We start from the raw sequence: 22,856 nt of genomic DNA on the forward strand, positions 1-22,856 counted from the left end.
CTAGGTGCAGTCGCACATCCAAAACTTTTAAAAATTATGTTTATTATATTTGTAATTAGTAAGATAATTTAAAAGTAGAATACTTTGCACCCCAAAATTTCAGTAGTTTGCACCCTCCAAATTCTTTATATTACAAAATTTTTAAAAAAAGTTTTTAAATTGAGTTTTATCAAATATTGATATATTCCATTTGTTATATTCTATATTATTTAGATTTACTTATATTCTTTTATTTATTATTATTCTTGTTTTTTGTTCATGTCATTCATGTTTTTTTTTTTTTTTTTTTTTAAATCACACTTAAATTTGCTTATGCATCTCGTTTTGCATTTATTCTTATTTGTTGATTCTCTAGAAATACACATTTTCAATTATAATTTTTTTTCAAAACTAAACTGCGTAATAAGATGGCGTTTTTTATCAAATACTATCATCACTAATTATAATAAAGAGGACACAAAAAGCGGTATGGTCCAAGATGGCGTAATCAAATTGAAAGGTATGGTCCAAAACGACACAAAAAGTAAAGGTTCCAGCTTGTCTCAAGTTGAGATCAAAATTGAACCCGTCCAGTTCGGCATATGGGGCCCATTTTTTGGGCCAGTTTTGATAATCCGAACCGTTCAATGTGTAGAACTCGTCGAGTACTACGTGCCTGTAAAAATCACGTTGATCGGATATCAATAACTATGTAATCAAATCAAATTTGTATAAAAAAACGGACGGTGAAACAATTAACGGTTGATAAAAAACTGTTTTGTTCATATAGCTATCGATATCCGATCAACGTCATTTTTTTACAGACATATAGTACTCGACGAGTTCTACACATTGAACGGTTCGGATTATCAAAACGGGACCTGTAGAGGGCCCCCACGGGCCCAACAGCACGGTCCAATCCGATCTTGGACTGGACCAAAGCCACTGCCAAAAGTAAAAGAGGACTTACGTGTAGGTCCTAATAGGTAGACTCATAATCCAATAGATCACGTGATAATTAATGGCGTTTTTCATCAAACACTATTAAAAATGTCATTAATTCATAATTTTCAGTGACAGTTTAAAATTTGTTAAAAAAATTATCACTAATTATAAATTTTAACGATAATTTAAAAAATCATTACAAAAAAAATGTCACTACTTTTCAACTTTCACAAAAAAAAGTCACTAATTAAAAGTTTTAGCGATAATTTATAAAAACTGTAATAAAAAAAGTCACTAATTATCAATTTTTAGTGACATATGAAAAAAATCATCACAAAAAATTATTTTTAGCAATTATTTTTGTAAGATTTATTTTCAACAATGCTTGATAGAAATTAAATTCAATTATTAGGATTTACAAATAAATTACCAATAGTAAAATATAAATACTACTGCTGTAATTGTCCTAAAATTAATAAGTATGATTCTCGATACCAGTGTAGTGTTAAGTTGGCATAGACCAACCACAAGATTGAAGTAATCAATTGCGAGTTAAGGGGAGTACCTACTTACCGTGAGAGACAATATCCCAGTTACAATGCCTGTTTTGATACCAAGCCCTAGATGAGGACCTTTAAAATACAGCATGCTTACTGTAGGTCTGTTGATACCCACTGGCAAGCTTCCAATCTGTTTCATTTTATGACAATGGAACAAGTTAAATGATGTGCACATCCCAAGATCTTTTCAATTTTTTTATTAAGATTCTATTTAATTCATAAATTTGAAAAGAAATTTTAAAAATTAAAAAAGAAAAAGAAAAATATAAATAAAATATAACTAGATTTCACACACAATTTTCTTTTACCTTTATAAATCTCTCCCTAAATTTATAAATCAAACACAATGTAAGAAAAAAGTTCTAAAATGTGTTGAAAACAATTCAAAGTTTTTTTGAACTTCTTTGGTGGACTATTTTTGATAAGGGTAAATTTTAGAAAGAATTATATGTCATTAAAATAGATAAAAAATAATTGAGCAAATTATAAATAAAAAAAAATCTCAGAATTTAACGTGTTTTTTAAATTAAATTCGAAAATTTCAAGTTTATCAATTTAAATTCTTAATTTTTTTTTTTATTTTGAAAAAATTTCAGCCATTGGTCTGTTTTAGTTAAATATAACTAACGAAGTTAGGGCATTTCCGTCAATGAATTCTCTTGATCATTTTCCTTTATATATATAGATGAATAATATTAGGAATTATGAAAAAAATATCAACTTCATAAAGAATTTTTATCCCTTAATTAGCGTGTGGTGTTTTTTTTATATGTGTAATCTAATTGTGAAGAATCTTTATAAATAGATTGATATACACATTATATATAAAATATATGGAGAGAAAAGGTGAACAAATCTGATGTTTTTTTTTTTATCAAGAGAGCAGCGAATGGAGCTACGATCTGGACTCCGAGATCTGACTCTGAGCCTCCTTCAACCTTAGACTCATCACCCTCGACGGCTATGTAGATGACTGGAACGACATTGATAGGTCACATTTCTCTCTCTTATCCACTTTGGACGGTTTGTTTGAATCTATCATCCTTGTTCTTTCCAATTCTCTCTCTCTCTCTCTCTCCCTATCTAGCTGAGAACAAGTAATGTCATGGTTTCTAAAGAAATATGAGTAAAATGTTCCCCAAAGAAATGCGGAAAGTCGCATAATGTCCTCTTGATTATGAGATGCCCTGTTTGGTTAATGAGAAAAGCAATGTACAAAAGGAACGGAAAAGTTAGAATAAGAGAAAAACTAAAAAATATATAATGTTAAATCTTATGTTTCTTGACTACTAGACAGAGCACTGTCGTAGTGGTCCGCGTTATTATTCAACCCATTTGGCCTTTTTGGTTGGAGCACATGGTTGTTTGGTTCAACCTTTGACTTCACCTTGTTGAGTTTGTCCTGGGAATGCCTTGGATTGGTTTTGAAACGTTGAGTCTAGAATCTGTTCCAGGCGTGGTTGCGTCCGCGACCATGAGTGTCGCACCCGCGATGATAGAGGGTCGCGCCTGCTAGGGGCCGCGACTTGGCCGTGACAAAGGCCACCTTCAGGTCTGTTGGCCTGGAGGAGTGCGTTGCCCGCAATTGGCCGCGGTGGCTGGCTGCGACCAACGTGGTTGCGCCAGCAGGTCGCGCCCGCGACTGTTTCATTTTCCGCCACGATCTGTTTCATTGCGCCGCAATGGTCTGTCTATATAAGACAATAGTGCCTGTGAAATGCCACTTTTTTAGATCTTTTCTCTCTCATGTCCGCCATAGCCAAGCTTCCAAGCTCTTTTACCTTGGGTTTCATCTGTTTTTAGTCATTTCACACCTTACGTTCCGTATGCCAAAACATAGAGCGCGACAAAGGCTTTCATTTTATCTAAGCAAATCATGTTTTTGTCACCGTTGGATTTTCGGTTTTTCTCCTCTTCACTTTAAGAGGTATGGATTTTTTTTTATTACTTTCAATACCTCACCATAGATAGATAAGTAGTAGTTTTTATCGCATTAAAAGCATGAGTTGTTATGTGGTTTTTCTAAAGCATAAAAGGGGGTTTAGGGTGTTGAGTTTTGGGAGTTTAAATATCATGTTTTTGGGTGATTTGGTAAATTGGGAGGTAGATAATTGTGTTTGTGTTGATAGTGGTGAAAAGTCCTAATTTGAAATTGAGGGTGTAATAAAATGAATGAGTTAATATTGGGTAATTGTCGGACTATGGGTTTACATTAATGAATTAGAGTTTTGATTGCTAAAATGAGGTTAAACAAGTCTTGCGATTGTATTGGTTGATGTTGTGCTGTGTTGGGTTATGGTTGTAAGTCAACAAATTGGGATTTTCAAAATTAAAAAGGAATTTTGGCTAATGGTTGTGAGGGTTGGGGATTGAGATAATGGGTTTTGGTTTTGAAATAAAAATAAAAGATGCTTGCAAACTCTTTTGTAAATTGGGAATGCCAATGGGTTTATATATTGGATATTTGTTGTTGAATAGAACACACATGTTATCTCATATTGAATAACTATGTAATTGGGAATATACGTGGCATTGTGATGAGTTGATGATGATAATAAGCTTCTAATCGGAGGTACGACTACCTTACAACTAGCATCTGATAAATTGGAAGCATTTTGAATCAAAAGTGCCACTACCTTCTAACTTCCAACTAACGCCTGGTAAATTAGCAGAGGTACCATTACCTGGTATTGTTGTGGAAAGGTATACTGTTAGCTTATCGTACTTAAGGCAGGTAGAGCATGGATTTACTTTTTGTTGTTGTCTTGGTTTATCGTTGGAGTGTACCTTGTGTTGTGATGGTTATGGATTGGTGAAGTTGGGTTGTCCTATGTGTTAGTGTTGTGTCGTTGTTTTCGTATATGTGTTGTATTACAAAGAGTGCACTATTTGTTGGAGAAAAATGCTTGAATAAGAAATTATCTCATAAATGTGTATATAACTCACACATTTAAGGCTCATCAGTTTTACAAAATTGATTGGGCAGTTTTGCTAACATTAGTTGCCAGCCTTGATGGGTAGAGGCTCCTCCCCTCTCCCCCATGGTATATAAAAAGAGGCCCTATTCCTTGAAAAGAGATATAGAATTTTTCCTTGATATCCATACACTGTCAGTCTACTTCTTCTATAATTTTCTTCCCGAGAGAGAGTGCTGCCGTTGTCCATTCGCTAAGCTAATCAGAAGGTGCTTCTGTTGTAGCTGGTAAAAACCGTCGTATCCTGGGAAGTAGACGCCGACGTACCTCCAGCACCCAACGGTGAGGCGGCGAATCTATTTTAAGGAGACTGTGATATCACACAGGCTTCGGTTTGCTTCCTTTAACCATTTTATATTTTATCTGTATTTTATTCAGCATTTTATTTTTCCTGGGATTGAAGGTTTGTTTTTTTCATATCATAATTTTGCGATATGCAATGTGAAATTATGTAATGTGAGTAGTTTTTCCCAACAAGCTTAAAATAGATTTAACGTTTATCATAGAATTAGATTAATAGATTCATAGGTGTGTGTAATAATTTTGCATGTAATTGGCCACTGGTAGTACTAGCGAGTTAATTGGTTTATTAGATGCATATACACTGGGTTAAGCTTTTGATTTTGCCATTTTGTGTATGCTACTGTTTGGTCTTCCCATGGCATGGAATAGGCCACTGTTATCAATAGGGAAGAAGAGTTCCATTGGTGCAACGTTAATTCACTGTATTTTCTAATTAATTTATTAATTTATGGTGTACCGGTTCATGCCTTGTATTTCTAGATTTACATGCTTCTAGTTCACATGCTTCTAGTTTACAATATAAATTACATGTTCATTCGGGTTTAATTTTTAGTGTAATTTACATTTCTAGCATATTTATTAGGTAGTAAATTTTCATGTAACTTGTACCTATTAATCTTTAATTTAGGTGTGGAGTTGTAAAGTTTATAACTTGCCTATATTTAAATTCATGTTAATTTCTCTAGAATTATTTGCATGTTAATCATGTCATTTGCAATTCTTGCCTAGTAATGTGATTTAAGTATTTAGGAGTTATAAAATGTTTGTAAATTGCCTCAATTAATTACATGTTTAGTGTACCATAAGTTCATATGTAACCTTTACCAATTTAAAATATGGTTTAATTATATTTAATTTAGGTCTGTAACTTATATAGTTAATTACATGTTTATTATGTAATTAATTTTTTACAATTTTTTTTAGTTTAAATTCTAGATGTATAACTTAAGGGTTGGTCTTAATCTTTACTTACAGTTATTTATTAGTTTGTTTGCTAGTACCCTCCCCTTCAATCACTACTTTGCCAAAAGCAAAGACAAGCTGAGGGAGGTTTTGTTGTATTTTGCTGCTAACTCTTTATTGCAGGAATACCTATGAAAATGGGAAAAAGGATTAATTTGGACTAAATATTTGAAGCAATTGTTTGCTTGAGTGTTCATTTGTGGTTATTCACCAATATGTAAAGCACGTTTTATTTGTTTGTAATTATTGTAGCAATTTTGTTGTAATTGTTTGTACAGTTTGGAACTTGGTGTGTTTAACCTAGTTCATCCCTTGGAAAATTTAATTCTTAAAGTTGTTTCCCATGGACTAGGAGTCAACATGCTCTTGAAAGTTTTGTCTAAGGTTAACTGGATTTTAAGTGGGACCGGTGTGACCCCTCTAGTCTTCCTGCAAACTTTCCTGACCATGTTCGATTCTAGGTTGCGTGGTGAGACTAGTTTTGAATTAAATTTCCAATTGTGGGATTTTCTAGTGTTAAATTTGATTTCTGGAAATACAGAATAGTGAAAATTCTGCTGTAATTTTTCAGAAATGGCAACTGTCTCTAATGCTGCTACTGCTGCTGCTAATGTTGGTGGGGATCCGAATCCCGAGGCGACTGGCTTGCCAACCCCTACTGTGACCTCGGTGGTCAATCCTCCTGTTGTTACTCCGGCTGTTCCGGGAGGACCGCTCAATTATCACGAGCGCCCAGAGAAGTTCACAGGAATGAATTTCAAGAGATGGCAGTAGAAGATGCTATTTTATTTGACTATTCTAAGCCTTGCGAGATTTCTGAGTGAAGATGTACCAACCGTAGAGGAGAATGAGCAAGATAAACAAAAGCTCATGGCACTGGACGCTTGGAAACAAGCAGACTTCTTATGCCGGAATTACGTTCTGAACGGCTTGGCGGATCCGCTTTTCAACGTGTTCTACGCCAAGAAATCGGCTAAGGAGTTGTGGGATGCCTTGGACAAAAAGTACAAGACCGAGGATGTTGGGGTAAAAAAATTTATCGTCGGCCGGTTCATGGACTTCAAGATAGTGGACTCTAAAACTGTCCTGAGTCAAGTCCAAGAGTTCCAAGTGATTCTACACGAGATACATGCAGAAGGGATGGTCCTAAGTGAGTCATTCCAGGCAACTGCTTTGATTGAGAAGCTGCCTAACAGCTGGAAAGACTTCAAGAACTACTTGAAGCACAAACGAAAGGAGATGACAGTCGAAGAGCTCGTTGTCAGGCTCCGGATTGAAGAGGACAACAGGAAGAAAGGAGGGAGTACCTCCAGTACAAAGCCAACATGGTTGAGCATGGCGAGTCCTCAAGGGCGAAGAAAAAACCACCGACAGGCAAAAGCTCAAAGTTGGGGGCTAGAGAAGGAATCTCCAAAAGGCCAGCCTACAAGCCAAAGAAGCCTACTTTTAGGTTTGATGGCAAATGCTTCAACTGTGGAAGTGACGGGCATCGGGCAGTTGATTGTCTGAAGAAGAAGCCCTACAGAAAAAACCCTCCCCAACATAAAAATCGGGCACATATGGCTGAAATGGAGGAATTGTCACACGATGTGGATGACACGCATCTGTCAGCCGTCGTGTCAGAAGTGAACATGGTGGGGTCAAACCCGAGGGTGTGGTGGGTGGACACTGGGGCCACTCGTCATATTTGTGTAGAGAAGAGAATGTTCACAACTTTCGAACCGGTTTCAAACGGGGAGAAGTTGTTTATGGGAAACTCTGCAACCTCAGCTGTTGAGGGTAAAGGCAAGGTGATCCTGAAGATGACTTCAAGAAAGGAACTGACTTTGAACGATGTCCTTTTTGTGCCGTACATTCGTAAGAACCTTGTCTCGGGGTCTCTCCTAAGCAAGCATGGCTTCCGCATGGTGTTTGAATCAGACAAGGTCGTGTTGACCAAGGGCGGGGTCTATGTGGGGAAGGGATATATGTCAGGTGGTGTGTTTAAATTGAATGTAATGACACTTATCCCTAAGATTAATGAGAAAGCTTCTTCTTCTGCTTACATGCTTGAGTCCCCTAATTTATGGCATGGTGATTGGGTCATGTAAATTTTGACTCTTTACGTAGATTAATCAAGTTAGATCACATACCATCTTTCAAGATTAATCCACAACACAAGTGTGAAACTTGTGTAAAAGCAAAATTGACAAGGTCTTCTTTTCATTCTATTGAAAGAAGTACCCAGCCTTTGGGTTTAGTGCATAGTGATGTGTGTGACTTGAAAGTTGTACAATCACGTGGTAGCAACAAGTACTTCATCACTTTTACTGATGATTGCACTAAATACTGTTATGTGTATTTGCTTAAAAGCAAAGACGAGGCTATTGATAAATTTATTCTTTTTAAGAATGAAGTTGAGAATCAATTAAGCCGGAAAATCAAGGCATTGAGAAGTGATCGTGGTGGTGAGTATGAATCCCCGTTTGCCGAGACTTGTGCTCAATTTGGGATTATTCACCAAACCACAATGCCTTATTCGCCTCAGTCAAATGGTGTTGCTGAGTGGAAGAACAGGATGCTGAAAGAGATGATGAATGCAATGTTGATAAGTTCTGGGTTGCCACAGAACTTATGGGGGGAAGCAATTCTCTCTGCGAATTATATTCTTAATAGAATACCACGGAAGAAAGTGGACAAGACTCCATATGAGTTGTGGAAAGGTCACAAGCCTTCATATAAATACCTACGAATGTGGGAGTGTCTTGCAAAAGTGGCGGTACCTACACCCAAGCGGGTTAGGATAGGTCCGAAAACCGTGGACTGTATTTTCATTGGTTATGCACAAAATAGTAGTGCATATAGATTTCTTGTGCACAAGTCTGATATTTCAGATATACATAAGAATACTATCATGGAATCTAGAAGTGCATCTTTCTTTGAAGATGTATTTCCGTGTTGTCCCCAAGACAGGGTTCCGAGTTTCATGAAAGAAATAGATGATCACGAAGACGATCACATAGATGATCACATGGATGATCAAACAGCTGATCAAATAACTGATCAAGTAGATGATCAAGCTGATGAAGTAGATGAGCCAAGAAGGAGTAAAAGGGCTAGAACCACAAAGTCTTTTGGTCCAGACTTCTTGACTTATATGTTAGAGGGAGAACCTCGAACGTTCCATGAAGCTGTGACTTCACCTGAAAGTCCTTTATGGAAAGAAGTAATTAAGAGTGAGATTGACTCCATCTTACAAAACCATACTTGGGAGTTGGTTGATCTACCCCCAGGCAGTAAGGCCTTGGGGAGTAAGTGGATCTTTCGAAGAAAGATGATAGCGGATTGGTCAATTGACAAATATAAAGCTCGGCTAGTTATCAAAGGATACAGACAGCGAGAAGGCCTGGATTACTTTGATACGTGTTCACCTGTGACAAGGATTACATCCATTCGCATGGTGATTGCAATAGAAACTTTACGCAGTTTAGAAATACATCAGATGGATGTAAAGACAGCTTTCTTAAATGAAGATTTAGATGAAGAAATCTACATGGAGCCACCCGAGGGTTTTCAGCTTCAGGAAAAAGTAAGAAAGTCTGTAAGCTTGTCAAGTCATTGTATGGTTTGAAGCAAGCTCCCAAACAATGGCATGAGAAGTTTGACAATGCTATGTTGTCAAATGGGTTTCGAATCAATGAGTGTGATAAGTGCGTATATGTTAAAGACACTGACAAAGGTTATGTCAGTTTGTGTCTATACATTGATGACATACTCATTGTTGGTAGCAATGATGAAATGATTAAAGCTACCAAAAAATTGTTAAACTCTAAGTTTGACATGAAGGATATGGGCCTTGCAGATGTCATTTTGGGTGTTAAGATCACCAGAACATCTGGTAGTATTATACTTTCTCAAGCTCATTATGTTAATAAGATACTTGAGAAATTTGGAAAGTCAGATACAAGTATGTTTAGGACACCGGTAGACTTAAGTCTATATTTGACCAAGAATAATGGTGAGAATGTCTCTCAACTAGAATATTCTCGGGTCATTGGGAGTTTGATGTATCTGATGAGTTGTATAAGGCCGGATATCGCCTACGCTGTTAGTAAGCTGAGTAGATACACGAATAATCCTAATGCTACTCATTGAAAGGGCATTATGCGGGTGTTGGGGTATATCCGTTACACCCTGGATTATGGGCTGTATTATACCAGATACCCGGCAGTACTAGAAGGGTATAGTGACGCAAATTGGATATCTAATATAAAAGATTCCAAATCCACTAGTGGTTATGTGTTTACCCTCGGAGGGGCAGCCGTGTCTTGGAAATCTGCCAAGCAAACGTGTATCTCGAGATCAACGATGGAATCTGAGTTTATTGCTTTAGATAAAGCAACTAAAGAAGCTGAATGGCTTCGCCAGTTTGTTGAGGATATTCCACGTTGGCCGAAACCTGTGCCGTCTATCAGTATTCATTGTGATAGCCAATCAGCGATTGGTCGAGCACAGAGTAATATGTATAATGGAAAGTCTAGACATATCCGTCGTAGACATAATTCCATACGACAACTACTCTCAAATGGAGTTGTCTCTCTAGACTATGTCAAGTGTAAGGACAACATTGCGGATCCGCTAACCAAAGGGTTAACTCGAGAGTTAGTAGAAAAGTCGTTAAGAGGAATGGGGTTAAGGTCTTTAGTAAAGGTTACCGGAACGGAAAACCCAACCTAGTTGACTGGAGATCCGAAGATCTAGGTTCAAAGGGACAACCTAACTTCGTGTAACGGGTGAGTCACTGAAGAGGTAAATCCTTTTGCCCATTTCTTTATACAGTGATGCCCTGTGGGGGTGGAAGGTTAAGCTAATACTTTTAATGACCTTAGTGATGTGGTATAATGAAATATCGTATCTAGGTCACCTATGTGAGTGCGAAGTGGGGCCGCTTCTTTAAGAATTGCCAAGGCTGAATTCTTTAAAAACACTCACAGAACCAGGCTAGTGTTCCAGGGCCATACTGGGCATACCAGTGAGAACAAGAACAATGGTTGGACTAACTCCTGTATGAGGTCTATTGTCTCGGTTTACACAAACGGCAGAACAGTTCAAGACATCACATTCACTGGTCAGCCAGTAAATCCGATAGGCTTTCACTACGAAAGGTTCAAGGCCAACAGCTACCTTTTATGATGCAGGGTTAGTCTATGTGCTCTCTCTCTTTCCGAGTCTTTGTTGATAAACGTTGAGCGTTTGCTATATTCGATCAATTTTTATTCATGTTGGGGATTGTTGGAGAAAAATGGTTGAATAAGAAATTGCCTCATAAATGTGTATATAACTCACACATTTAAGGCTCATCAGTTTTACAAAATTGATTGGGCAGTTTTGCTAGCATTAGTTGCCAGCCTTGATGGCTAGAGGCTCCTCCCCTCTCCCCCATGGTGTATAAAAGGAGGCCCTATTCCTTGAAAAGAGATATAGAATTTTTCCTTGACATCCATACACTGTCAGTCTACTTCTCCTATAATTTTCTTCCTGAGAGAGAGTGCTGCCGTTGTCCGTTCGCTAAGCTAATCAGAAGGTGCTTCTGTTATAGCTAGTAAAAACCGTCATATCCTGGGAAGTAGATGCCGGCGTACCTCCAGCACCCAACGGTGAGGCGGCGAATATATTTTAAGGAGACTGTGGTATCACACAGGCTTCGGTTTGCTTCCTTTAACCATTTTATATTTTATCTGTATTTTATTCAACATTTTATTTTTCCTGGGATTGAAGGTTTGTTTTGTTCATCTCATAATTTTGCGATATGCAATGTGAAATTGTGTAATGTGAGTAGTTTTTCCCAACACTATTTGCGTTCGGTGCTAGTAGATGGTAAAATATGGTAAATGTCTTTGGAAATGTTGTAGGAATAATCGTCAAATATCAAAACGTGGTTGATTTCTTGATTACTAAGAATAAATGAAAGATAAGAATTTGATTATTATTGAGTAGGATTAGGGTTATAAATCTGGCCCGGCCCGGCTCGGCCCACCCGGGTTTCACGGTATCTAACCAAAATTTGGTCCAGGCTGGGCCTGCCTACGGGCCAAAAAATTTGGCCCAGGAGTATTTGGGCCTTGGGCGGACCGGCCCTGTGGCCCTAGGCCTCTCCTCAGGATTGGGCGGGCCTGATTTTTTTTTTTTTTTTTTTAATTTTTTTTATCAAAATTTTATCATTTTTCACTAAAAAATACACTGGGTCTCGGACCAGGCCTTGAGTGGGCCTTAAGCGAGCCGATGGGCTGGTCCCACAGGCCAAGCTGAACTTCAAAATAATGGCCCAAGCCCAGGTCTAGGGGCTCGGGCCCGTGCCATTTCGAGTTGTGGGCGGGCTTTGGGCCGCCTAGGGGCCACGGACTATTTTTACAATCCTAAGTAGGATGATGTTTACACTTTACCGTTGGAAGTGTATATGAGTCTACAAGAATGTCCTTGATAAATGTAAACATTAAGATAGAATTAATGGTATTGCGAGATGTAATTTGTGTTTAAAAACTTTTTGAGTTAACAATGGTGAATGTATGAAAATGAATTTTCTTGAAATGTCGAAGAAGGATTCTTTTGAAAAAAGATGTATTTACATATGTATATTTTGAGGTATTTAAAGTCACTATATATATAATATGTGTTGGAGCATTCATGATCCTATTTATCTATATGATGTTATTGTTTGGAGGAATTGGGATCCTCACTAGACCTTTGTGTTCATTCCACATTGTTGATCAATTTTCAGGTACACAGCAAGAGGAACTAATCTGGATCAATCTTTATCTGTGGGTCTCGGGGCCTAATTCTTGTTGGTAGAATGCCTTTGATATAGTAAGAGGTAAGCCCTTTCCTTTAAGTATTGATGTAATAAAGGCATTTCGTTTACTTGTAATTAATTTGCATTGTATTTACGAACGACAGAGTATTTTTATTTTTTTTTCGTTTTTGTTTTTGTTTTTTTTTGTTTTAATCACACTAATTGTTAGCTTTCACATGTTTCTTTATGTAATTGAATTATAATGATGGTTGTGGTAATATTAACCGGGTAATAAAAATTGGGGCGTTACAATTGTGAATATTTTTTTGATCAATTACGATTTTGGGTTTTGGATTTTGAGATTCCTTCTGTGTTTTCGTTTATAGAAGTTCGACGTTTTGATTGTCGACTTTGCATGATGGTAATGAGGTATTCTTTATGTTGCAAGTTTATATCATCCCTCTTCCACCAAGCCCATCCCACAACCCCTATCCCTCAAGATTCGTCTCTCCTCCTTGCCAAAATAGAAACCCCAAAATTGACGGCACAAGGGCAGAGGTTGGGCTGGGTTTGGATCAAAGTTAAAGTCGCAATTGCATATCCATCGCCGATTCACATTTTTCGGCAATTGCGAACTATGCTGAATCCATATCCGATGATGACACAAGGATGGGTTGGGCTAGACCAATAGAAGAAAAAGAATAAATGAAGGGGTGGTAATTGCCGGTAGAAAAGGAAGAGAGAGAATAATGGTCATTAGTGGAAGAGGGAACGAGAAGGTGATGATCGCTGTACAGTGGGTATTGAAGAATGAATGAGAGCAAATAGTGATGAGGTGTAATAGGGTTTCATACCATGTGTTCTAGTTCATGATAAGTTTATTATTGATGGCTCACATTTAATAAATGTATGATAAACAGTGATAGTAATTAAGAGTGGTATCAAGTTAAGATAGCAAATGAAAGAGTGCTATGTGCATTTCAAAGAAGAAAAAAAAATGTTAATCAAAGTAATTGAGATGGATAGAGATGAACGAGCGTATGGATTGTGACACAGAATAAAATTCAAAATTTAAATTGATGAAATTGAAATCTTGAAATTTAATTTGAAAAACACACTAAATCTAGGAGTGTAAAATGACCCGCGGCCTGTGGACGGCCCAAAGCCTACTCGCAGCCCGAGGTGAGCCGGGCCCGATTAGGCCCGAGCCCAAGCCCAACCCGGGACTCTGAGTGTAGGTTTGGACCCAGGTCTAGTCTGTCATTTTGAAGCTCGATCTAGCCCTTGAGCCCAACTCATTGGCCCGCTCAAAACTTGACCCGCTCGAGGCCCAATTTTTATTTTATTTTATTTTATTTTTTTTTTTATTTTTATAGAAAAGAATAAAATTTTGATAAAAAAAATAGAAAAAAATATATATATATTCAGGCCCACCTAGGCCTAAGCCCAACCCGCCGGCCCGCCCAAGGCTCAAATATCCTTGGGCCTATGCTTAAATTTCTAGTCCATGAGCCAAGCTGGTTCGACCCAAATTCACCTAGGCTCGGACGAGCCCGAGCCAAATTTATACCCCTAACTAAACCCTATTTATTTATTTATTTATTTAATTTGCCTAAAATAATTATACAAACATAAAAGGTGCAATAGTTTTTGAGTTGCACCCATCACAAAAAGAATTGCACCCACTATGTTTTATTGTATATATATTTTTTATTTATCTTATACCCGGAATTCTTATTTCCCTTAAATTTTACTTTGCTTCCATGCACTTTATATTCAATTCAACTTTATTTCTTGACATTTTAATTACAACAATGTTAGGTAGCTCAAAATTTTGTGACTCAAATGGCTCAAATCACTCAAAACGACGTCGTTTTGACAGATTTTAAGTGTAAAACGACGTCGTTTTGACAGATTTGAGCCATTTGAGCCACAAAATTTTGAGCTACCAAACATTTTCCTTTTAATTATTTCATACAATCCTCAAACTTCAAGTCAAGCTATGTTTGAGTTCATTTGTATAGAACAAGCACATGATAATATTAACTACATTTAGCATCACTATATTTTTGTCAAAATTCTATTTAGTTCCTCCACTTTAGTTCTTAATATATTTGTAATGTTATCAAAATCCAACCTTTGGTCTCTTCACTTTAATTGTTACACAACTAGATTCAAATGCAACTTGACTTGAAGTTTAATATGTTAACTAAGGCCTTGTTTGGTATTGTACTAACTCTCTCACTTAAAACTCTCTCTCTAAAAAACCTCCATCTCGGGCCTCACCGCTGGCCAGCCGGCCGCCGCCTTTGGCCATGGCAGTTGGCTGGCCTAGTTTTTCTTCTTGTGTTCATGTTTTTTCTTCTAATAATCTTGAGCCCCCATTTGTTTTCCGTTTTCTCCTTTTCAGATCTAATCTCTAGATTTGCTTAGGATGTTGTTTAAGTCCTTTCGTTTTTGTATAGGATACCTGTTTTCACAGGTATTCTTTGGGGTTCTTAGCTGAGTATTCCTTGGGTGGTTTTAGATCTATCTTATCCGGCGGTCTGTAAGCTTGGTGGGTCGTCACTCTGTGGGTTTTGGTGTTTTTGGAAGCTTTGATAGGTGGTTTTGGTGGGTTTTTTTTTCTCGAATGAAGAGGTTCGGTGGAAGTGGTGCTTCGGCCATGGTGTTCAGCTTTGGCCATGGGTTTCGGTTTAGGGTGGTTGCGTTGATCATGGGTGGGTTGGTTCAGGAACTTCATTCGGGCACTTCTCTGTGAACTGGAGTTTGAGGAGGTAGGAGGATCCAGAGTTGTTTAGGATCTTCATTCGAGCGCTCCTGTCCGAGTGGGAGTTTGAGGGGTGAATTCCATTCAATTCTATGGTGGTCGGTGTTTGTGTTTGGTTAAGAGGAGAATGGCGCCGGGTCTACAAAGAGGGGACTGCTCAGCGTTGTTGGTGAGGATCAACCGAGGGAGTTGTTTGGGCGAGGAAAACCGTGGGATAAGTTTAAGATGGAAATCTGGGTTTTCAGGGTAAAAGCGTGGTGACAGCACCAGCAGCTCCATTCCTAGTGGCAAAGCCAGTGGATGCTGAAGAAGAACCATAGGAGGAGGCTGCAACAGCAACAGAGGAGGCACCAGTAGCATTCCCGGCGGGGTTGAAGTCGAGAGCAAGGAATTTGTTGAGTCAAGGAGGAGAAACCAGCAGGTATTGCAGTCATGGGTGGTTCTAGGCAGCAATGGAGCTTGAGTGTCCGGCATTGGTGCAAGGTGTTCGGGTCAGGCGTGGGGTTTTCAAGTCAAGCATGGGGTTTTGTTTTCGAGGCAGGCGTGGGTTTTATTTGTGTATTAGTGTTTTAGGTGTGGGGCTCAAGAGTTTGAATTGTTGTTTCATTTGTCTTTTAAAACATAAAAGCGTGAGACTTAGTGGTTGGTTGTAAAGACGTGAGTAGCAGTAGTAGGAGAGTGAGTTTTTACTCTTCGAATCTCTCTTAATGCGTTTTTTTTCGTTGTACCTTTAAATTTCATGTTTTAATGAAATTTTTTCTTTGCTGATCAAAAAAAATCTAAGGCCTTGTTTGGCAAGTGTCCCTTTTAGCTAAAAAGTCAAAAAGTTACTAAAAAAATTGAAAAGTCAACAACCCATACCAAAAAGTTAAAGATTCTCTTTTCTCTCTACTTTTTGCACATCTTTTTATAAAAAACTAAAAAGTCATCCCAAACATACTAGTTTTTTTTACATCACATTTTAGCTAAAAAGTCAAAAAGTTACTAAAAAATTTTATTCCCAAACGAAGCCTAAGTCAATTAAAAGATAGGAAAATTGTACTTAGCACCACTATACTTTACAGTAAGTGTCACTTAAATTTTTGACTTCTAAAAAGTGACAATCAACCCCTCAAATTTTTAGTCAAATTCCAATCTAATCCATTTGTTAACCCACCTTAAATCACGTGGCTTTCAAGGGCAATACTGCACTTTGTAATGCTTATATGTAAACATATTTCTTCATTTTTTTATACACAAAAACAAAGCACAACATGCGGAAAGAAGAAAGTATTAATTAATATTCTTTTTATTTATTTTTTATTTTTTGACATAAAAATGTGAATAATTTTTTTTTTTTTTTTTACTTTTTGGACTTAAAAATTGTTAGTTATTTTTTTTTTTGGTTTACTTTGTTAACAAATGTTGATTACTCTACATTTTTGTTTACTTTGTTAATAGGTGTTGATTACCTACTCTATTTTTCATTTTTTCTTTTTCTTTTTCTTTTTTACTTTGTTAAAAGGTATCGATTACTTATTTCTTAAAGGTTTTTTTTTTTTTTTTTTTTTATGTATTCGTCTAACGTGGGTTAACAAATAGGTTAGATTGGAACTTAACTAAAAGTATAAGGCATTGGTTGTCGCTTTTTAAATGTCAAGGGCAAAGTGAAATTATGTATAAAATGCAAGGGCGCAAAGTGTAATTTATCCGTAAAAGATCAAGAGACAAAGTGATATTCGGTGTAAAATACGAGGATGCAAGATGAAATTTGACTTTTCAAAAACAACTTTTAAGAAATTTTTCCAAAACAAAAACAACCAAACATTGTTTTCAAATTTTTTACAAACTATTTTCACACAAAATAAAGAGATAAATTACACTCACCTCCTTTGCAATTTAGATAAAATACAATCAACCCTTTACTTGTGACATAATTACTCTAAACTTTCTTTTAGTATAGTTAAAACTTGAAACTAATGTCAATTATAAGAAAACATTGAAACAAACAAAGATAAATATACACTCTAGTAGGAAAAAAATGAAAACATAATTTTTTTATTCATACGACTAATTAACGAATTACTAATGAAAAAATGCGTAAGTATTAAGTGAATTAAAATCCTGAAGGGAAAATCAATTTAATTATATCAAAAGCATGAAACTGATGTATTTTCTTTAAATATAAGGAAAGGGTAAAAAGATGTGTAAATTTCACTTATTTTGCACTCTTCTGCTTTAAAACTATTTGTCCCCTAATCTTTAATTGTCCCAATCAATTCCCAAAGTTTAAGTCAAGTTGCAATTGGATCCATTGATATAGCATCATTTCAAAACTAATGATGAACAACCACACGATAATTAATTACATTTAGTTTCCCTATTCTTTTTTACTAATATCTCCTTTTAGTTCATTCACTTTAGTTCTTAATATCTTTCTACCTTTATCAAAATCTCATTTCAAACCCGTCACCCTTGTCTCTTTGTTGATTTTCAAAACAAAGTTAACGACTAGGCCAGATTGTAATTTCACTTAAAGTCTAAGAGATTGATTAAAAAAAAAAAAAAACTCCAGGATAAAGTGATACAGTACAGGAGTAAGAAAGTAATTTTTCCAAAAAAGATTTAAAACTAATTTATTTCCAAAACATGAAACACAAAAATAAAAATAAAAACCACAACAAAACAATTAAAAAAAAAAAACAGAATCGAACTTACTTGTGAAATACTTTGTGCGTTAGGTCCGAGAAAGAAGACCAGAAAAGTTGACACAATGACCGATGTTAATGGCGCCGCTGCCGAAACCCAGAATAGCTTTGGTTTCATCAAGCTCTAAACAGTAGTTCATCAAAAAAAAAAAAATGTTGAAATTTGTTTTGATCTAATAAAAAGAGATTTAAATTCTACCTTCAAGTTTTACTTTAAGTTCTCATTTTTTAATTATAATTAAGTTTCAAGCTCTGTCTCATGTTTCAGTATAGTCCTCATGGCACCTTGCCGTTACAAATTTGGATAGAAAATGCTTATACGAGAGCCACGTGAACACATTTTAGGACATTAAAGAGAAAGAAAAATGATTGGTGGCCACAATATTTGCGGCTCAAATGGTTCGAATTGACCAAAACGACGTTTTTTGTGTTGTTTTGTGTCCAAAACGACGTCGTTTTGGTCAATTCGAGCCATTCGAGCCTGAAAAATTCGGGCCCTCTATCATTGCTGAAAAAGAAAATAAAAAACACATATAATTAATTACACGTTTTACCATTAATTTTTACTAAAGTTTCATTGTGGTCTTTTATATTTTAATTATTACTCAAAGTTGAAACAGTGGAGTGACTGAATGATTATATAAAAACCAAGTTAGAGTGTGAAGACTTAATTGTAAATGAGAGGGTAATTTATAAATAAATTGGGCCGAGTTAAGGAATTGCCTTCTTTGTAAGTTAGGCCGCACAATGGGCCGGAGTAAGAGATGATATAGCTTGGTCTAAGAGCTAACTAGTTCGGCCTAGTTGAGGTTCGGACCGAGCTAAGCATCACACGTAGTCGGGCAGAGATAAGGACGCCGTTCAGCATAGTTAGCTCGGTCTTAAGTAATTAGCCTAGCTGGAGTATACCAAACCGAGGTACAAGCAATGAAGGGAAGAACCGAGCTGGTGCTCGGTCAAATCTGCCGCTTTAGCATGGCAAAGAGATAGTGTTAGCTCGGTCATGTGTCATCCAACCTGGGTAAAACCATCTCACTGGCCTAGCAGCTGTGCTCAATCGGTTCATAAGTCGGTCGTCAGACAGATGTCGACCATTTTTCCAAGCATTAAAGGCCAAGTTTAAGTGGGATGAAGAATACGATCGCGCCCTAGAAAGCCTGAAAGAGTACATGTCTTCTCTACCGTTGCTAGTAACACCAATACCTGGAGAAGAGCTCTTTCTGTACCTAGCAGTTTCACAGCACGCAGTCAACGCAGTGTTGGTTAGAGCGGAAGGAATCCAACACCTGCCCATTTTTTATGTTGGCAAGACCTTGCTGGGCGCAGAAACCAGGTACTTACTATTGAAAAAACTGGCCTTAGCCTTGATGATGGCCTCAAGGAAGCTGTCGCATTACTTTCACGTCCACACTATAATCGTCCTAATAGCTTTTTCATTAAAAGCTTTGTTTGAAATGGCGAACTTTTCTGAGCGAATCTTGAAATGTGCGGTGGAATTGGGACAATTTGATATCAAGTTTCAACCTAGAACCGCAATAAAAGCTCAAGCTTTGACAGACTTTGTGGCAGAGTTTACACCAAGAAGTCATCACATCTGCCCAGTTGACTTAACTGGTGCAACCGAAATGGGGACGGAAAGTGTCGTAGGAAATGCGCAACCCTTAATACAAGATACCCAACCACATTGCAAACCACACAGGTTTGAGGATCAGAAGAAATGAATAAACCATGCCACTCCCAGTAAAAACTTGGGGCAGTCAGACAGTGAAGAGCAGAACCCAACTGCAGGCATGAACTCAGAAGAAAACATTAGCAACACGTATGACCCCAAGACTTCATCCGACCCTTCCACTTGCTGGAAGCTATTCGTTGGAGAAATGTGGAAGCTCTTTGTGGATGGAGCATCCAATAGGCACGGTGCAGGACTTGGTATAATCCTCATCTCACCAGATGGCCTACTAGTAGAACAAGCAGTCAACCTTGGCTTCCCAGCATCAAACAACGAAGCGGAGTATGAAGCACTTTTAGCAGACCTAAAATCAGCACTCTTCATGAAGGCCACCGAGCTAATGGTTTACAATGACTCCCAGTTGGTAGTAAACCAGATTTCAGGCGACTACGAGGTGAAAGATGAGAGGATAGCTAAGTACAAAGAGTTAGTCAGAAGGGAAATCATGAAATTCGAAGTAGTGCGGATAGAGCAGATCGGCAGGGAAGAAAACAGTATAGCAGACGAACTAGCAGGCTTTGCTAGTATGGCGGATACATCCATCCCACATCCGTTACTGATCAACTACCTACCAAGACCGAGCATCGAAGAACCTGAAGTAGTTGAGGTATGTTGCGCCAAATTAGGCCCTTTATGGATGGATCCCATTATAGTATTCTTAAAAGACGACGTCTTACCTGAAGAGAAGAAAGAAGCCAACAAGATCAGAGCAAAGTCACAACGATTTTGGCTCTACCCATCAATGGCCTTGTACAAAAAATCCTTCACAGGATCTTACTTGAAATGTGTCCATCCCAGCAAGGTCGAGGCATTCTTGTTCAAGATACACGAAGGAGTATGCGGAAGCCACCAAGGGGGAAGATCTTTGGCCTACAGAGCAATTTCACAAGGATATTGGTGGCCTTACATGCAAGCAGATTCAGAGAAGTATGTGAAGAAGTGCAAGAAATGTCAGAAGTTCGCACACCAAATACATCAACCAGCCAGAGAGCTTCTACCTTTAACTAGCCCATGGCCGTTCGCAATGTGGGGTCTGGACATAGTAGGACCACTTCCAACGGCACCCGGCAACAGAAAGTTCTTTCTCGCAGCAACAGACTACTTCACAAAGTGGGTGGAAGCAGAAGCACTCACCTAAATAAATGAGAAGGATGTGAAGAAATTCGTTTGGCAGAATATCATCACTTGGTTCGGCATATCCAAGGCTCTAATATCAGACAACAACACTCAGTTCGATGGCAAAATTTTTAGAGGCTTTTGTGAGGAGTACAAGATAGAATTCTACAACTCTACACCAGCATACCCCTAAGCAAATGGCCAGACGGAAGCATCAAACAAAGTCGTCTTAGATGGATTAAAGAAAAGGCTGGAGAAAGCAAAAGGCAAGTGGACTGAGGAGCTCCCTCATGTTTTATGGGCTTACCGTACCACATCTCGGCGGTCAACTGGAGAAACACCTTTTTCCCTAGCCTATGGCATGGAAGCAGTAATCCCACTGGAAGTTGGCCTTTCCACTATTAGAAGTGAAAATTTTGACCCAGATTTAAATAGAGAAGCCATAGCCTTGGAACTCGACCTTGCGGAAGAGAGAAGAAAAAGAGCACTGGTTCACATCGCCTCATACCAGCAAGAGTTATCCAGAAAATATAACAAGACAGTACATCCGAGGCAATTCAAGATTGGAGATTGGGTGTTGCGCAAAGTAATGGGAACACCCTGGTACCCGGAGATGGCAAGTTAGGGCCTAATTGGGAAGGACCTTACAAAGTGGTTGGATTGGCAGGAAAAAAGGGCATACCACTTGGAAGATAGAGACAACAAGGCCATTCCCAGGTCATGGAACACTGTCAATCTCAAACTATTTTATTTTTAGCTTTTCTTTAGTGTACTTGTAGTTTTTCTTTTTTCAATAAAACAAGTAGTTTCCTTTTCAGCATAATTGTTTTCTTCTGTAAAAGTAGTTTTAGTGAGCTAGAGGCAATAAATCAGAGCTGGCCGGAATAACCAACTTTGAGCTCTCTTCAGCAGAGATCAGAATCTAGGCTGAAGAGGTTGGCTGGAAAAACCAACACTTACTTCTCTTCAGCCGAGATCAAGATCTAGGCTGAAGAGGTTTGATAGGAATAACCAAACACTTGGCTCTAGGTTGGCAAGAATAACCAAACACTGAGCTCTCTTCAGCCAAGATCAGGATCTAGGCTGAAGAGGTTGGCTGGAAAAACCAACACTTACTTCTCTTCAGTCGAGATCAGGATCTAGGCTGAAGAGGTTTGGCAAGAATAACCAAACACTTGGCTCTAGCTTGGCAGGAATAACCAACACTGAGCTCTCTTCAGCCAAGATCAAGATCTAGGTTGAAGAGGTTGGCTGGAAAAACCAATACTTACTTCTCTTCAGTCGAGATCAGGATCTAGGCTGAAGAGGTTTGGCAGGAATAACCAAACACTCGGCTCTAGGTTGGCAGGAATAACCAACACTGAGCCCTCTTCAGCCGAGATCAGGATCTAGGCTGAAGAGGTTGGCTGGAAAAACCAACACTTATCTCTCTTCAGCCGAGATCAGGATCTAGGCTAAAGAGGTTGGCTGGAAAAACCAACACGTATCTCTCTTCAGCCGAGATCAGGATCTAGGTTGAAGAGTGGTTGGCTGGAATAACCAACTTTAAGTACTCTTCTTCCGAGATAAGGATCTAGGCTGAAGAGTGGTTGGCTGGAATAACCAATTTTTAGTACTCTTCAGCCGAGATAAGGATCTAGGCTGAAGTGGTTGGCAGGTTTGACCAAACAGATTACAAGGTTAGGACCGAGATAGATATCTCGGCCAGAAAATGTTCTACTGAATACAAATTATAATTGAAAAATAAGTGCATGTATAGAACAGACCGAACAAAAAGAAAAAGATTTTCATTCAAAATCCAAATCAGAAGTATAAAAGGTGGGGCCTTAGCCCAGTTACAAACTTTTTGGTTAAAAAAGGAAAAGAAAAATCAGGAGAAAAGGTCTTCCAAGTCGGCGTCCAAATCAACCCGGGCTTCACCCAAAGGTAGCTCGGTTGTGGCAAGCACCCCTTGGTTGAGCTCGGTCGAAGGCACCACGATAGTCGCAACAGGTGAAGGTGAGATGGAGACCACTGGAGTGGGAGAGGTAGACTGGCGACCGGGCTGGGCGTTGTCTTCA

General features: G+C 38.1%; 1 protein-coding gene across 2 annotated transcripts in view; it reads right to left on the reverse strand.

Moving 5' to 3' along the window:
• The window catches only part of LOC114319352 (putative sulfate transporter 3.4), a 50,281-nt gene that overhangs the window by 15,404 nt on the left and 12,021 nt on the right, over window positions 1-22,856 (reverse strand). For both annotated transcript variants that reach the window (XM_082903128.1, XM_082903127.1), the window contains exons 6-7: window positions 17,962-18,075; window positions 1,498-1,614 (exon numbers count right to left, since the gene is read on the reverse strand). In XM_082903128.1, the coding sequence (XP_082759254.1) occupies window positions 1,498-1,614; window positions 17,962-18,075 (231 nt within the window). The remainder of the gene's footprint in view (window positions 1-1,497; window positions 1,615-17,961; window positions 18,076-22,856) is intronic.

The sequence above is a fragment of the Camellia sinensis genome, chromosome 13 (assembly GCF_055761805.1).
Source record: "Camellia sinensis isolate YWXY chromosome 13, ASM5576180v1, whole genome shotgun sequence".
NCBI lineage: Eukaryota > Viridiplantae > Streptophyta > Magnoliopsida > Ericales > Theaceae > Camellia > Camellia sinensis.